Raw genomic sequence first — 17919 nt, 5'->3', positions numbered from 1 at the left:
TTGAAGGGACAGTCTATTTATAAAAAATTGTTTAATATTTACTAATTGGCATCTCCATTTCTTTCTGAATCTTGGAACTCCTTTGAGAAGTTTTCTGAATGCGTTTTTTTTTTTTTTTTGTACTTGTTAGAAAGTTGCGTATTTTATATCTGTTGGTTTCTCTGGGTCATTCTAACTATCTGTCTATTCATCTATATACCGTACTGTTAACCTGTATTATGACTCACCTACCTACCTACCTATTAATTTACCTACTGTACCTCTGTCAAACTGTATCAGTATGTATATCTATCTATCCATCTACTCATCTGTATACCTATCCGTCTACCTATATACCTCTCTATTCTTCTGTCTATCTATCTGTCTGTTTACCTATCTGTCTGAGTATCTATCAGTCTACGTATATGTATATCATTTTATTTCTGCTCATCTATTTGAGCATATGTTGAAATGTCCTCGTATCTGATGTGTCGCTATCTATATGTCTTTGCATTGCAGTTTGTTTGCTTATCTTCATCATAAATATATCACCCTGTCTATGGCAGTATTGACTGAAGTGTGCTCTTAAGTAAACTTGCATATACAGTATCTGTTTTCATATATCACAGTCATTCAGCCAGTCTGCGTCTATTTGTCTATCTTTAAAGGAAAGGCTGAGGTGTGCGTTTTTGTGCCTATGCGTACATTTATCCATTTGGCTGTGAATTTATCTATCAGTACGCATATTTGCCTACAGACGCCATCTCTCCTGCGACGAATAAATAATCGTTGACGGCAGCAAGAATAACACGTAAAACAATGATACTGTCTATCTATTTACAGTATATACCTAGGCTGCTTCCCCCAAGGAAAGGGAGGTAGTCGAGACAGGACGACACACTCCCAATTTACTCATCCACTCAGACATATTCATTCGGATCTTAACCCCAAAGGGGAGAAGGGACAGATCCTCACTGCACCACACCGCACGGGGGTCAACTGCGCAGTGCAATCAGTGACATCCGCAGCAGGGCCCGACAGCAGAGCTGGTTTACCCCTGCCACATCATAATGGACCCATCCTCTTACCTGCACCTGACCTGATCAGCTGATCAGATAAAAAGCGGGAGAATATCCCCTCAGGGCTGCGTCATCATTTATTCATTCACAGATTCTCTCCATTCATTTCTATCATGCACAGCCACTCTTCCTTGCTCAACAGACATCCCTCTCACATCCAACGCTCTCTTCACACTGTCCATCCATCCTATTTGAGGTCTTCCTCTCAGCCTAACATCTCTCACATCAGATCTAGTTATCTTTTTCACCAATCGCTCATTATCCATTCTCTTCATATGCCTAAACCATCGCAACACCCTCTGCTCAACTCGATCAGCCATCTCCCAAACAACTCCAGCCCTCCTTCGTACTTCATCATTTCTCACTCGATCCATACGAGTCACTCCACACATACTCCTCATACACCTCATCTCCTCTCTGCTAGACTCATATTCCATGTTTCAGCCCCATATAATGCAGTCGGAATCACAACTCCCTCATACAGCATTCTCTTTACAGCCATCCTAAGCGAACGACATCTAAACACTTTTTTCATTCCTCCCAGCACCTTTCCTACTTCATTCATCCTAAACTTCACTTCTGCATTTATTCTTCCATCCACAGCAACATGTGACCCTAGATATTTAAAACACTCTACCTCCTCAAGCAACTCACCATTCAAAACCATATTCATCCTCCTACCATCTACCAACCTCGTACACTTCATCACTTTACTCTTATTCTCATTTACTTTCAATTTCCTCCTTTCACACACCCTTCCAAACTCCTCTGCCAACTGTCTCAATCTCTCCTCTGAATCAGCTACCAGTGCAGTATCATCCGCAAACAGCAGCTGCTTCAGATTCCACTCTCTACCATCAACATTCACCAGACTCAGACGTTCACATAACACTCTTGCATTCACCTCCCTTACAACACCATCCATATAAATATTAAGTAACCAAGGCGACATTACACACCCCTGCTGCAGCCTCACTCTCACGGGAAACCAATCACTCACAGTATTTCCCACTCTTACACACGTTCTACTATTTACATAAAAACATTTCACTCTTTTTAGTAACCTACCATCAAGTCCCTACAATCTTAAAACAGTCCACAGAGCCTCCCTATCAATTCTATCATATGCTTTCTCTAATCCATGATCACCCAAAACATATCCTTACCTTTCGCTAAATACTTTTCACACACCTGTTTCACAGTAAACACCTGATCCACGCATCTCCTAAAGCCACACTCCTCATCACCAGTCACTCCCTCTGTACTCTCTCTACAGTAACTCTCTTAATTAACACTCTGCCATACACCTTACCCACAACACGCAACAGACTTATACCCCTAAAGCTAGTACATTCATACTTATCACCTTTACCTATATACAACAGGACCACACAAGCACTTGCCCAGTCAACTGGCACTATACCTTGCACAAAGCACACATTCAACAATCTTACCAACCAGTGAACAATAGTCGCTCCACCACCTTTCAGGCATTCCACAGCACACCCATCCATACCTGCAGCTTTCCTGTTTTCATCTCCTATACTGCCTCTTGCACTTCCTCCCTCGTGATCAGAGTCATTCAACTCTCCCAAGACATTTATTCCTTGCACCCTTCCATCTGCCACAATCTCAGCCTCCCTCTCCTCCTTTATATTTAACAATCTTTCAAAATACTCTGCCCATCTCTTCCTAACTGCATCCATTTCAGTTAACATCCTTCCATCCTCTGCTTTTACACGCTCTTCCTTCCCAGACTCTCCCTTCGCATCCTTTTAACCTCCTTCTTAAAACATTTTCTTACTCTGTTGAAAATTCTCAGTCAACCACCTACCCCATCTCTCATCTGCTGCCGCTTTAGCGTCACGCATAACCCTTCCCGCCCTATTACTTTTTTTCGTTATAGCTCTCATATGACACCTCATCCTTCCTCTGCAGCCACACTTCATATGCACATCTCTTCTCAGCCACAGCCATACTTGCTTCCTCGCACCACCATTCACTTCCCTTTCTTACACTGCCACCCACTCGTCTCACACCACACATCTCGTCCGCATGCCCACCACAGCACGCTTAAACAACTGCCATTCCTCCTCCACATTGCCATGCTCCTGATCTTTCACTGCGTTCCACTCATCTTTCAATTTCTCCTGATACTCTATCATTTTATCTCTTTTATCTAACTCACTCACTTTCAAAACCTCCCTGCCACACCTAACCCTCCTAGCTCTCACCCATCTCTTACCTACTCTCAACTTTCCCTCCACCAGGTAGTGGTCAGACATACCTTCACCCTTCCCTCTCAAAACTCTCACATCCAACAATCTTCCTGTTACATTCCTGGACACAACCACATAGTCCATGAATGCTCTATCAACAACCCTTCCACCCTCCTGTCCCACTCATGTATACTTATATATATCTTTCTTCTCAAACAAGGAACCATCTCTCGCTCAAAGCACATCCCTATCATTCGTTGCCCATTTTCATTTCTTCCAGGCACATGATACATACCAACTACACCTTCAACTGCTACATTTCCCAATCTAGCATTCAGATCCCCCATCATTACCACATTCACATTCGCTCCAAAACTCTGCAGACACTTATCAACCTCATTCCAGAAAGACTCCCTCTCTTCTTCATCCCTTTCACTACAAGGTCCATATGCACTCACAAATACCCACAACTCATGTTCAAATTTCGCTTTCACCCACATCAGTCTCGATGACACTTCCTTCCATTCAGTCACACACTGCTGTACTTCCGGGCTCCCTAACAAATCCACACCCTTTCTTGCCCTTCCTGTATCAACACCTACGATCTCCATTCACACTTCCAAACTTAGACTCATCTTTCCCTTTCATCTTTGTTTCACTCAAAGCCAACACATACAACTTTCTTCTAAAAAATATTCTTCCAATCTCCTCCCTTTTAGCGTCAATCGTACTACATCCACGCACATTCAAAGACCCAATCTTCAGGGTACGGGGATAACTCAATCCCCCATCCCTTACTATGGGATGTCTCTTTTTAGGATTAAAAAAAAAAAAAAAAAAAAAAAACAGAGGAGTGAGTCCCTAGTCCCCTCACCCCGCCTCTTTTAGTCGCCTTTTACGACACACAGGGAATACGGTGGCAGAATTCTTCGTTACACAACCTGGCCGCCGAGTAGTAGTACCACCCCATAGTGCGGGCAGATTGTGTCCCCCCCGCCACGGAGATAGAATCAGACTCATTTGCCCTGACATCTGTCCTGAACTGAGCTGTTATATAGAGGTAGCTAAAACAAGTTAATTTCTTCACTTTGATGACCTTGTATTCTAGGTTCCATCGGTCTATTTGATTCAGCTAAAGAGAAACTTTCTGTTGTGAAAGGGTTAATAATGGATTGATCTAACCTCTGCAGCAAGAAAAGCATCTTTTAAGCTTAACAGAATTGTCTGGCAGTAGCAAGAATATAATAAATAGGCGTCCATACAGCAGGTGTGGAAGGTGTCCGTGAGAATAAAGTTGTATTTTGGGTCTTTTTCGGCTACATTTGACTCTTCTTGGGAAAGTACTTGGTACCACTGGAGGGCAATTTATATGACAGCTTCAAATAAGGTACAGCATATCATAACTGGTCTAAAAACTGAAAGAAAAAAGGTTTTGGTGCTTTAACCTTTCCGAGCGGAAATTGTTTTTGGTCTGTTTGGGTTATATTTGACACTTTCAAGGAAAATGTCAAGTACCAGTGGAAGTAATGACAATTTTATAAAGGTCAAAATAGTCGAAAAAGGCGATTAGAGTATTACCAGGTGCTAAATTTTATGATCACACTGCGCCTTTAAGAAAGATGGTGTTTTAAAAATATGTGATACACAGCAACTAGAATCATTAAAGTTCATTTATAATCAGATAATAAATACTAATATGGATGTAAATTTCATGTCATAAAGCAATATTCGTGATGTGAATACTAAAATATAAGAATTTCCTTTGGTCATTACGACTTAAAACAAAATTAAGGAAACTATTTGTATCTAATTCTAGCCGTGGTTCATGGAACAATTTTCCAAATAAATTTAAAATATTACCTAGTTTTATCACTTTTAAAATCGAGTAAAGAATCATGTTTAAAGTCAGTATTCGTCGTTATTTTCACTCAACCTTCTAAAACGAATAACATTTTACTATAACACTTCGATATGACAATTCTCTCTTTTGTTCAGATCTATTGTCAGTACATCAGTCTATAATAGTTTAATTAGGAGCCCATAGTTTTTTCAATTAAACAGGCTGAGCCGTGCAGATTTTAACCTTGAAACTTGTACTATGTAAATATTTCTATGACTAAATAAAGTAATTAATAATAATAATAATAATGATAATAATAATAATAATAATAATTAGTAGTAGTAGGAGTAGTAACAATAATAATAATAATAATAATAATAATAATAATAATGATAATAATAATAATGATAATAATAATAGTTGTAGTTGTAGTAGTACTAGTAGTATGAAACCGCGATTGGTTCAATATGTGAGAAGAATACAGTTTTGGCGCTCCTCAAGCAGCAAAATTTGACAACCCGTATGAGGTATGAATTGTGAAAACCAAATTTTGGTTGAAGTACAGTGTAGCCTACTTGGACTGAAGCGATTATCGTTTTGGTGTGATAAAACGTTCTAGCTAATGACGTCTTGTTTTTACTTTACCTCACGACTATTTGATTAATCTGAATGGAGAATTTAAGAAATGTCGCCTTAATGAATTCTCTCACTACTAGAGATCTTTCCCAGGTTGAATTAAAACATCTGGATGTAGCAAGAACAAAGTGTGACCAGCTGATCCTATTCCTGTCTCTGTAATCCCACCACTTACCACTCAGTCACCCGATGATCTACATCCACAAAAATAAAATTTGGATGAACTGCCTAACGTAACGATGACTTTTTTTTTTTTTTTGAACAACAAGGGGTGTGACAGGTGCAGCACAATCCTTTCCTTGTCCTTCTTACGAAAAAAAAAAAAAAAAATCTTAACTACGACAGGGAAGCTGGTTACTCTATGTCTTAAACACTGAATGCACATACGAGTATATAACTTACCATCTGCTGAACTTACCTCGTCAAGAAGTATATTTTCATATATTTGTTTTATTTTTGGAAATGTTATCACCGTTATGACATTTGCATTCCATCGCATAACAAGTGATGAATGTCCAAAGTGTTAGTTCGATTCTACAGCTTGCCTCCTCTAAATTAAAAATGCACTTCTGTTTCAAGAAGTAGAACTTTTTACACCTGCATGCCTTTCAAATTATTATTATTATTATTATTATTATTATTATTATTATTATTATTATTATATCTTTATTATTAATACTTTTTATTGTTGTATTTACCTACGAATATTATGAAGAGGAGGCAAGTTATTCACTACTGTTTCAGTATGAACATTTCTCTGATATGTACAAAACAGGCATTCTCTCTAAATCTATCTGTTTCTCTAGTGGCATCGGTTGAATCTAAGAAAAATGAAGACACACATTAAAAACTGATTCATCTAGTAGCATGACCAACAAGGGACAACAACACACAGGGGAAGAGGAGGAACGGAGGGGAAGGAAGGAAGGAAGAGGGAAAGCAGGAATGAAGGAGGGAGGGAAGGAAGGAACGAAGGAGGGACAATAAGACAACCCAGGACAAAGACTAAATTAAAAAAAAGAAAAGAACAAAGACTAACAACGTGGTGATGGTGAGTATTTTTTGTGTGCGTGTTTGTTTTTAGAATGGCTTAAAATCTCACCTGCAAAGCGTCCTTCCTGCCGCTTGACGACTAAAAAGAAAAAGAACAGAAAACCAAAAATAAGCACAAACAAAAGCAATATCCTACATGAGGATGGGTAGGAGTTAATATTATTTAAATAATGGTCTTGATGGAAACAAACTTGGATCAGAAGAAGCACCCTATGAAATGAGAAGGAATGGACTAAGTTTTGATTTTTTTTTTAATGATTTCATTCTGTCTCCGAAGGCAAAACTGATCGATTTTTAAAATGTATATTAAATACAACACAACTTCGTTATTACTCCTGCTAACTTTTTCAGATTACTTTGTTTTTATTATGAATCTGTTCCTTATCAAGATTCAGTTGTGACCACAAACTTGAAAAAGTTACAGCCTTCGTATTAAATGACGAAGAATTATACATTATTTTTTAACAAATGCTAAGAAATTAAACAATCATAGTGAGCTAGACACATTTTTAGCTGTCTGGAAGACTTTAATATATTAAGACTTTGTCACAATGCACTACCATCTCTGACACATACTAAGAGACTACTGGCCACACCAACACAGTGAGAGACTATGAGAGACACGAGTGCAGGATAGACAGAGAAGAGAGAACGCCAGTCTACGGTGCGTGATGGGCCCGCCCCTTGGACACTACTCCCTCCCAAACACTGGACACGACCCACAGAGACTCTTTAGATGAGGCAAAGTTTGAAGTAGATGGGTTAGGATGTGACAGGATCATTTGGTCACTGAAGTTACGTCAAATTAGTCCTTTATTTAACAAAACTAATCATTTTTTCCTCAGTCATTATTTATACAATGTGCGAGCACTTGCACTATTCAAATTAATTTTTTGTAAATTGGGGAGTTTTCATCTCTATTCCGCAATTTTACTGTTTTGTTCTGGCTGTGCCAGATGGTTTTATTTAGCCAAAAGAATTCTCAAGATTCACATGTGTGTTTCTATGAAAAATTATTATTACCGTATACGGTTCTTCACATGGCTTAATTGAATTATCTGTGTTAGTACAGTGGCGCTTATCATAACTGACTTGAGTTAAATGAATGCCGATAAAAAAGCCGCTTCCTTAGGATTTCCTTTTATATGAACAAATAGACTGCTCAAACAACAGTTTCACAGAAGTCCTGCTTTCTGGTGGAGTTTAAGTTGAAATGGCTAAAGTTTGAATTGGACAAGATACAGTAGGTTATGGGAGATACGTTATGGCTTAGTTTTTGTCGTTCAAGGAGGAGTGGTTTGGTTTGGTTAGGTTAGCACGGAGGGTTAGGCTGTCAGGTTGGGACAGAGGCATGAATTAAGATCATGGGCTAAGAAAACGTTAGTACAAAGGTATCGGATTACAAGGGCATATACATGTGCCAACCCATTCACTACGATGACGTATTGATGTGAGTTATTCATGCTACATCCAGACGAACTGTTCAGCTTAGGAAAGATCTCTCTTTGCGAAGGGGTTAAAGAAGGCTATTTATATGACCCCTTGAGCTCGAAATATCTCTCCTAAACAGAGAAAAAAAAACTGTCTGGTGATAGACAAAAAATAAGTTTTCGAATTCCGTGGGTTAAGAGCGGGTTGAGGAGTGAGGTTTTTAATTAGGTTAGAAAGGTTATGACTAGTCACAAGTATGAAAAGCCATAGGCAAGAGGTGTTATATTAGGACAGTAGGGCTACGTTAGGTTATGTTTGGTAATTTAAGAGCCAGAGAAAGATGTTAGTTTACTGGATGTTAGCTATAAAGAACAAGTTAGAAAAGAGGGACTCTGTTAAATTTAGTTAGGGTTGTGATGCATAACTTAGTATTACGGAGTAAAGTTGATCAAGGTTAGGGGTATGAAATGATAAGATACAGAACGATAGTAGGATTAGGTGAAGGAGTGGTTGTAATGCGTTAAGTCGGGTTAGATAAAGTAATATAAAAGGTAAGTGTTTTAAGAGGTTTAGGTGGAGTAGGGTGTTGAAGCTAGTTATTGCAGATTAGCAGACCGTTATTATGTCAAACCATGGTGAAGTGAGGGCATTAATATTGTGCTCAAAGAGATTGGGTCAGGTGAGGTTATGAGTATGTAGTGAAATAGATTTGGTTACTTTAATGGTTGGAATAGCTGTGCTTTATAAGATTTTGTTGACCGCATCAGAGTATAGCAAGCATCTGTTAACCCTCTTATTACAGTGGCTAAACGTGGAAAGTATATTCTTTTTAATGCCAGATGATTTAACTCGGGCAACCGAAGCCCGTTGCAACCAAAGGGTTGGATTTGAAAGCTTTATCAGGTTAGGTTAATCTGTCTTCTTTCTTCAGGTTAGGTTAAGTTTTGTATATATATATATATATATATATATATATATATATATATATATATATATATATATATATATATATATATATATATATATATTTGTGTGTGTGTGTGTGTGTGTGTGTGTGTGTGTGTGTGTTTGTGTGTGTGTTCCCTAAATTTTCGAATTACACAGAACCAATTTACTGTGAAGAGAGAAACGTCAGAGAAAAATGGAACTTAACTATTTCGTGTGTTTCCTTGATAAACATTTTCCTCTAAGTGTTACTGTGAATCTGTCACCTATGTCCAGGAGTTTGGGTGGATGAGGTAGGGTGAGATGAAGGAAACTAGGAAGAGGGAAGGTGAGAGGAGAAATGGGAGGATTGAGACCTTTGGCCGTATTTTTGTTGGCAGATGAGGATTCGTTATGCCTCTTCCTTAGAGATTTTATTTTCCAGCTGACGCCTTAATTACTCTTGTACATTATGTATTTGCTTAATATCACCACAGTTTGCTTCAGTAACATACAAAAGGATTTTTAAGGCGTGGTGTGTAAAATTAGTCACTGAGGAAGAGGAGTTACGAAATCCTTGAAACCATCTAAAAGAACGACTCCCTGGGTAAGTGTCCGTGCAAGTGAGGTGAGAACTGAGTGTGACTACCCTCGTGCCTGGTCAGCTACCGTAGCAAACAACACAATAGGCCGGGCGGGGCGGGACCAGCTCTAGGACAAGACACTAGTGACGCATGCTGCAGGTGCCTCTACTTAGCTACTCACACGTGCCCTCGCATTTACTGTATATACAGGTGCTCTCTTTAAATACATTTACAGACAAACGAAACTACGAAGTTTTCCTCTCATGACTCCGTAAATGGATGTAATGTATGGCTTTGTGTTTGATTATTTGTAGTTTTAGTCATGCTTATATCAAGGAAGTATTATATAATTTCCTGGTATATGATGTATAAAGTACAGTTTTCAGCGACGATTATTCATAGATAATTTGTGAATTATGTACACATTCCTCAGGGTATTCTTTTCCTTGCTGTGACAACTTTGGACTTACACAAGGCTAAGTTGCAGTGCTAAAGCAAGTATCTGTATGTTAATGTTTATATATATATATATATATATATATATATATATATATATATATATATATATATATATATATATATATATATATATATATATATATATATATATATATATGTGTGTGTGTATGTATGTATGTATGTATTTATGTACATACACGTGGTTTTGCATGATTCACACAGTGTGTATTAATTTAATTTAAAAAAAATCTAGGTCTGCGACGCTGTCTCATGTACTGTATGCCACAAATCAGAGGAGGCAGGGCTAGAAATCTTTGAAACAACTACAGCTGTTGCAAGTTGTTTGCAAGTAGCGCTATGTGATTTCGCTACATTGATACATGGCTCTGCAACAATTACTGTGTGTAGTACAGCAGAATACAGGAAAAATTGACAAACAGTGTGTTAAACGTCGAGTAAAGATTTCACTAACGAGTTTATAAGCGATCACAGAATCTTGACGTATCTTTTCCCACTTCACATTTTTAATGACTGGCTATTTACGCGTACGATGGATGTGCCTCATATAATAATAGACGAGTAAGCGAAGCAACTTCTGTACCGTACTGTATCCGATAGCAACTGCTGCCAGGGCGTGAACTGCAGTGAAATATAGTGCACTGTATTGTCAGTTGTAGTGTAATAAGATGTGTTGCCGTGTTGCATAGTGTAGTGTAGTGTAGTGTAATGTAAGGTAGGGTAGGGTAGGATAGGGCAGGATAGTGTAGTGGAATATAGTGTAGAGTACGGTAGTGTAGTGTAGTGTAAAGTAAAGTAGGGTAGGGTAGGGTAGGGTGGGATAGGGCAGGGTAGGGTGGGATAGGGCAGGGTAATGTAGTGTAATATTGTGTAGAGTACGTTAGTGTAGTGTACTGTGGTGCAGTGTAGTGTGGTGCAGTGTGATGTACAGTACTATAGAGTGATGTGGTGAAATGCAGTGTAGTGTGGTGTGGTGTGGTGTATTGTACAGTACTGTTGTATAGTGTGGTGTAGTGTAGCGTAATGTGGTGTGGTGTGGTGTGGTTTAGTGTGGTGTGGTGTAGTACTGTATAATGTAATGTGTAGTGCAGTGCTGTGTAGTGTGGTGTAGTGTACTGTGGTGTAGTGTACTGTGGTGTAGTGTAATGTTCAGTGGTACAGTGTAATGTGGTGCAATGTAACGTAGCGCAGTGTAGTGCAGTATATTGCAGTGTACTGCAGTGTTGTGTAGAGTAGTATAGCGGATTGTGGTGTGATATGGCATGATGTGATGTGGTGTGGTGTGGTGTGGTGTGGTGTGGTGTGGTACAGTGCAATGTAGTACAGGAGAGTGTAGTGTGGTGTGATGGGCTGTAATGTGGTGTAATATAGTGTGGTGGAATGTAATGGGTGGTGGTGTACAGTAGTGAACAGCGGAATAGTGTAGTGTGATGTGATGTATGATGTGGTGTGATGTAATGCACTATAGTGCAGCAAAATGTTGTGTTGCATGGCGTTGTGTGGTTTGGTGCAGTACGGAATGCTGCAGTGTAGTGCACAGCTGTAGTGTAATGCAATGTAGTGTAGCGCGGTGCAGTGCAGTGAAGTGCAGTGTTGTGTAGTGTGGTGTAGTATAGTGTGGTGAGATGTGGTGTGATGTAGTGTGGTGCAGTGCAGTGTGGCATTCCGTGATGTGGCGTTATGTGGAATGGAATGGTGTGGTGTAGTGTAGTGTAGTGTAGTGTAGTTTAGTGTAGTGTAGTGTAGAGTATAGAGTAGTACTGTATGAAACAGTGAGGTATATTGCAGTGTTGTGCGGTGTATTGTATGAAGTGATGTGGTGTGGCTAATGATGTGTGGTATGGTGTGGTGTGGTGTGGTACAGTGTTGTGTGTACTGTGGTATAGTGTAGTGTAGTGCAGTGTAATGCAGCTTAATGATATACTATGATATGGAAGAGTGTGGTTTGGTGTGGTTTGGTGTGGTGTGGTGTGATGTTTTAGTGTAGCACAATGTAGTGTAGGTTAATGTAATGTAGTGCAGTGTAGTGTAATGAAGTGTAGTTTAGTGTAGTGTAGCACTGTGTAGTGTAGTGCAGTGTAGTGTAGTGTAGTGTAGCATAGTGTCGTGTAGTGCATTGTACCATAGTGTAATGCAGTGCAGTGTAGTTAAGTGCAGCAGAGCGCAGCGTAGTGTTGTGTGGTGTGGTCTGATGTATTACAATGTGCTGTAATAGTGTGGCGTGGAACTGAGTGGTATATTGTAGGGTAATGTTGTGTGGTGTAGTATTACAATCTGGTTTTGTGTGGTGTGGTGTAGCAATGTGTAGTGTAGTGCAGTATACTGTGGTGTGCTGTGATTTCATGGTGTAAGGTGTGGTGTAGTGTGGTGTGGTGTGGTGTGGTGTGGTGTGGTGTGGTGTGGTGTGGTGTGGTGTGGTGTGGAGTCGTGTGGTGTGGTGCAGTGTGGTGTGATGTGATGTGGTGTAGCGTATTGTGGTGTAGAGTAGCGCGGTGTAATGTGCCAGTGTGGTATGGTGTGGTAAGATACAGTGTGGTGTGATGTGACATGGAGTATTGTTATGTTATGTGGTGTTGTGTGTAGTGGCGTGGTGTGATGAAGTGGATTATGATGTAGTGTAGTGTGGTATGGAGTTGTGCTGTGAGTGTAGTGTAATGCAGTGATGTGGTGTGGTGCAGTGTAATTATGCATACTATGATGTAGTGTGGTGTGCTGTGGCGTTGTCTGGTACTAAGAGTGTACAGTGCAGCGCAGTGAACTGTGATGTCGAGCGGTGTAGTGCTGCGAAGTGTGGTGTGGTATGACGTGGAGTGAAGCTGTGGTATGGTGTGTTGTGGTGTAGTGAGAGGAAGTAAGATTCATGTGGTGTCGTGTCGTGTAGTATGGTATGATGTTTTGTAGTGCAGCGTTGCGTAGTGTGGCACGGTGTGGTGTGATGTGGTGTGGAGTGGTGTAGTGCAGTGTGTTGTAGTACAGTGCAGAGTAGGGTGGAGTGGCATAATGTAGCGTAATGTGGTGTGGTGTAGTATTTTCATTTAGTGTATTGGTGTGTGGTGTAACACTGTGTTATAGTTTAGTGTAGTCTGGTGTGGTGTGATGTCATGGGGTGTGGTGCGAAGTGATGTGGTGTGGAGTGGTGTGGTGTGGAGTGGTGTGGTTTGATGTAGTGTGGACTGGTGTAGTGTGGTACAGTGTGGTGTGATGTGATGTTCACTGATTTGTGGTGCAGTGTGCAATGATGTAGTGTGTAAAAGAGTTGTGTGGTGTGGATAGGTGATCAGTGGTGTGGTGTCATGCAGTGCGGTGCAATGTTCTGTGGCTTTCTTTGGTGAAGTATACTGTGGTGTAGTGTACTGTAGTGTAGTGTAGTGCCATGTGGAGTGGGGTGGTGTAGTTTATTGTGGTGTGGCTTGGTGTGGTGTGGCGTCGAGTAGTGTGGTTAGGTGTGGAGTGGAGTAATGTGGTGTGGTGTGGTATGGTGTGGCGTGGAGCAGTGTGTTGCAGTGTGGTGGTGTGGTGTAGTGTAATGTAATGTAGAGCTGTTTTTGTTGCCTAACCCTGGTCCATTTGGGTAAAAAACCCCGCCGGCCACAGATAAATAACCGCCTCTGTGGGACTGTCCCAGAGATTTCCTTCACCGTTAATGATGTGGTTGGTTCTCTGCAGCATGTGTTGTGCAGTGTTTCATTATGTGTGCTGTGTTGTGTGGACCTAGCCTACAAGCGGGACATGTGTCATCTGTGATTCCACCCAACTGAAATCTGAGATGATAACTTAGGAGGGCTATGTGATTTCCTAATCTAAGCCTACTTAGGTGAACTCAGCCATCTCTGTTTACATATACCACTGATGGGTGGACGCCAGGAGAAGGGGCTTGTGGCAGAGTGTTGTAAGAAAGTGTTGCACTGCCTTGTGCTTGAAGTCGGCATGAACTGTAGGTGTTTCTTCATTGGTATTATAGGAATGTTTGCAGTAGAAATCTTGTTGAACAGAGTCTGGTAATGTTTGTGTGTTGACTGTTTTACAGTTTGTGCCTTGCAGGATTGTATGACTTGGCCTTACAATCACAGGGGTGCTGTGTGTTAGCACAGATTGCGGGGCAGAGTTGTGTGCCTCTCACATCGAGATAATTATCAAACAGGGAAGACTACTGTAGTTTCAGAGTGTAAGTGAGCTACAGGAGTAGTACTGGTGCAGCCAGTGATGATACCTGGCGCGTTGTATTGTATGGTCATAACGTCTGCTAGGTGTTATAGTGTAGTTTAGTGGTGTAGTGTAGTGTAGTGTAGTGTAATATAATGTAATGTAGCTTGATGTGATGCAGTGTAGCGTAGTTTAGTGTTGTGCAATGGGGTATACCATGGTGTGGTGCAGTGTGATGCTGTAAGGTTGCAGTTTTTGTGTAGTGTAACGTAGTGCAGTGCAGTGTTGTTTAGCATGGTGCGGTATGGTGTGGTGTGGAGTTGTATTGTGCAGCGTTGTGTAGTGCAGCACAGGATTCTGCAGTGCAGTGCAGTGGGTTGTGGTTTAGAGTAACATAGTGTGGCGTTGTATGGAGTGCGGTTGAGTGGTGTAGTAGTGTGGAGTGGTGTAGTATGGTGTAACTTAGGGTGGTATGGCATAATGCAGTGCAGTGTAGTGCAGTGCAGTGCAGTGTAGTGCAGTGCAGTGTAGTGTAGTATAGTGTTGTGTAGTGTGGTGTAGTGTAATGTGGTGTGGTATAAAGCAGTGTAGTGTAGTGTAATCCAGTGCAGTGTGACGTAGTGTGATATATTCTCGTATGGTGTGTCGTGGTGTGGTGTTATGCTGTGGTCTAGTGTGCTGTTGGCTAGTTTCGTGTAATGTAGTGTGGTGTAAAGAGTAATGAGGTGTATTATGGTATAGCAAGGTGGGGTGTGGTGTAATATAAAGTGTTGTATAGTATAGCGCGGTGTGATGTAGTATGGTGTGATGTGGTACAGTATGGTGTGGTGTGGTATAATGTATCATGGTGTAGTGTGGTACAGTATGGTGTGGTGTGCTATAGTGTAGAATGGTGTAGTGTGGTATGATATGATGCGGTGTACTGTGTAGTGTGGTGCAGTGCGGTACTATGTGGGTGATGTAGTTAGTTTGGTGTGAAGTATGGTGTAGTGAGGTACTGTGGGCAATGTAGTGAGGTGTGTTTCTGTGTGGCTTAGAAAAGAGTAGGGAAGATTTCGAGTAATGTAGTGTATCTTGGTGCAAAACAGTGCAGTGTGACAGTGTGTCCCGTGGGGCTTGGTACGGCTTAGTGTAATGTATTTTTATCATGCACTATAATGTACTGCAGCGTAGAGCAAGGTCCTGTAGTGTGGCAATACTCTAAGTACCAAAGTATGTGTGTGTGTGTGTGTGTGTGTGTGTGTGTGTGTGTGTGTGTGTGTGTGTGTGTGTGTGTGTGTGTGTGTGTGTGTGTGTGCAGTAGGAGGAAGCAACACTTCTGGACCAGACCTAGACAGATATCGGGCCTGATGAACTATAATACACAGCATATCCAGTGGCCTATGGACAGGTACGAAGCATATGACAGGAAACCTACAAAATCTTACCCGACAGGTACAACAGACAGGTTTATATAGGCCGGGTGCGATAGACAGACTTGGTATGATGAACAAGCCCGGCAAAATCGACAGGAACGGTTGAACAGACGAGACCAGAATTTAACAGATAAACCTGATATAGATAACCAACAGATAGTCCAGTTAGCTAAGGCCTCCGAGATGGCATAAACAAACAGGATACACGAGAGACTACACAAGAAAATGAGTAGACAGACAGGAGGCCGAACACATTAGATTGGAAGCCCAGTAAACAGACAGGAGACCCAGTAAAGACAGAGGATTCCCTGACCGGTAGACAGACAAGAGGCCCGGCAGACAGGCAGGAGTCTACTTTGGACAGTACCAAAATATGCTATTAATTCCTTCAGTCAGTTTCCAGTATTCACCCATGACTCACACTACATAAGGACACAGGACTGTATTCTTAATGAGTTAGCAGGCTGCTTTACACTGTGCTCTGTCATTGTGCATTGTATGAGATGTACGGGTGTACCAAATAGAGTGTCTGAGTGAAACATCAGCTACGAGATGTTCATTGTTCGTTTTACTCCTTTGACCCCGTGATCTGATGCGAACACAGTTAATTGTTGCCACTTTTGAGATGGAACTTGCACTGGCTCCTGTTCTCTCCCTCTCTTGCCCGCTCCCAGCGTGGCAACTTCTCTTTATTACAGTGCTGCAAAACCTTCTTATAGCACTTGACCATTTTCTATGTGGAACCGGCATTAAATGCTGCCTAGGAAGTAGACCGGGCGACAAAAGTTATCTGAATTACTGTTGTATAGCTTCCGGCGGATAATGTGGGACCATTTGTTGTCTTTTACACATTGATAAAAAATGGAATTTTTAGAAATCTGTCATGATATACTGTGTTCTTAGTTTTCTAAAGTAAGTACTTGCAATGCCTCAAAACAGTGTCCAATAAAACTTTCAACTAGAAAGCATTCAGAGAGCGTATACCTCCGCCAGTGCCATTGCAAGATCCGAATCCGGAACTGCCCCAAAATTCAATCAATTCTTTCTTGTCCCATGGCCCACCCTTCCACAAAATATCATTGACATGCATTGAGAACTTTCGGGAATATCTTGTGGACAAACAAACAAATAATTCCTGTATCCGGATGATGATCCGGATCACTATCAAAATCTAAAGGACTGTTCCATGACCCGTACCCTACTCCACCAAAAAAAATCAGCAAAATCCGTTCATAACTCTTTTGAGTTATCATTCTAACAGACAAACACACAAACAAACCAACGCCAGCAAAAACATAACCTCCTTGGCGGATATAATTAGGCTACATTATTCAGTTTCGTCAACGTTCTGTCGCATTTGCCTCTCCTCGACAGTTTGAATCTTTCTTTCATCAATATATAATATTTCTCATCCACTTCCACTTACCGATTCTTCACTCTCCTATACATTTTACACTTTTCATTCATTCATTCTTTACATTTCTCAGCCAGTACCATCCACTGTCTGCTTGCTCCCTCCACCACTACGGTGGTGAAGGGAGCGTAGCATACGTCTAGCAACAAACTCTCATCCCTTTTCTGTCCAGCTCTCTAATGCAAGAGTTAACCGTTACCCCCAGTCTTTCGTGTACGCGACAAGTCAGCTCTTGAACTGTCTCCCCGGTCGGTCCTTCCCACAACCTATGATCTCCGGTCTTTCAAACGCAGTGTGTCTAGGCATATCGACATGAACGGATCTTCAGTTTGGCTCTCTGCTATCTTGTTTTTTTTTTTTTCTTGTCTTTTTTTTTTTTCCTTGAGGGAACCATTGCAGGCTACTGGTCTTTGCTTCCTTCTTCCTTGCATTAAAAAAAAAAGTCATTTTCATTATACATCTTTTATCCAGTAACATTTCATACTTCTCATCCAGCAAAATTTTCTGTTTCATTACGCTTATCTGCATATTACATCTTTCATCCAGCTATATTTTACTCATATCCCTTTGGCTGCAGTGACCTTACATTTCCAAGTAAAATAAAACTCTTCATTCCCTGGCAAAACATGAAACGCGATTTTTATACTTTTTTGTTTATAATTTTATTTATCTATGTTTTTAATTATTGATACCCTTGTTTTTTCTGGAGCAATATACGAATGAAT

The 17919-nt window shown here is 40.7% G+C and overlaps 1 protein-coding gene across 1 annotated transcript in view; it reads right to left on the bottom strand.

The window, feature by feature from the left end:
• Positions 1-17919, bottom strand: part of LOC145410127 (lachesin-like) — a 128305-nt gene that overhangs the window by 96039 nt on the left and 14347 nt on the right. The window contains exon 3 of the mRNA XM_080280325.1: positions 6856-6885. Within this exon, the coding sequence (XP_080136451.1) occupies positions 6856-6885 (30 nt within the window). The remainder of the gene's footprint in view (positions 1-6855; positions 6886-17919) is intronic.

This window comes from Coenobita brevimanus, chromosome 84 (genome assembly GCF_032717465.1).
Source record: "Coenobita brevimanus isolate Jiangsu-jjx chromosome 84, ASM3271746v2, whole genome shotgun sequence".
In the NCBI taxonomy this organism is placed as follows: domain Eukaryota; kingdom Metazoa; phylum Arthropoda; class Malacostraca; order Decapoda; family Coenobitidae; genus Coenobita; species Coenobita brevimanus.
The sequence above is the reverse complement of the archived record's forward strand: the minus strand, read 5'-3'. Positions and strand labels throughout refer to the sequence as shown.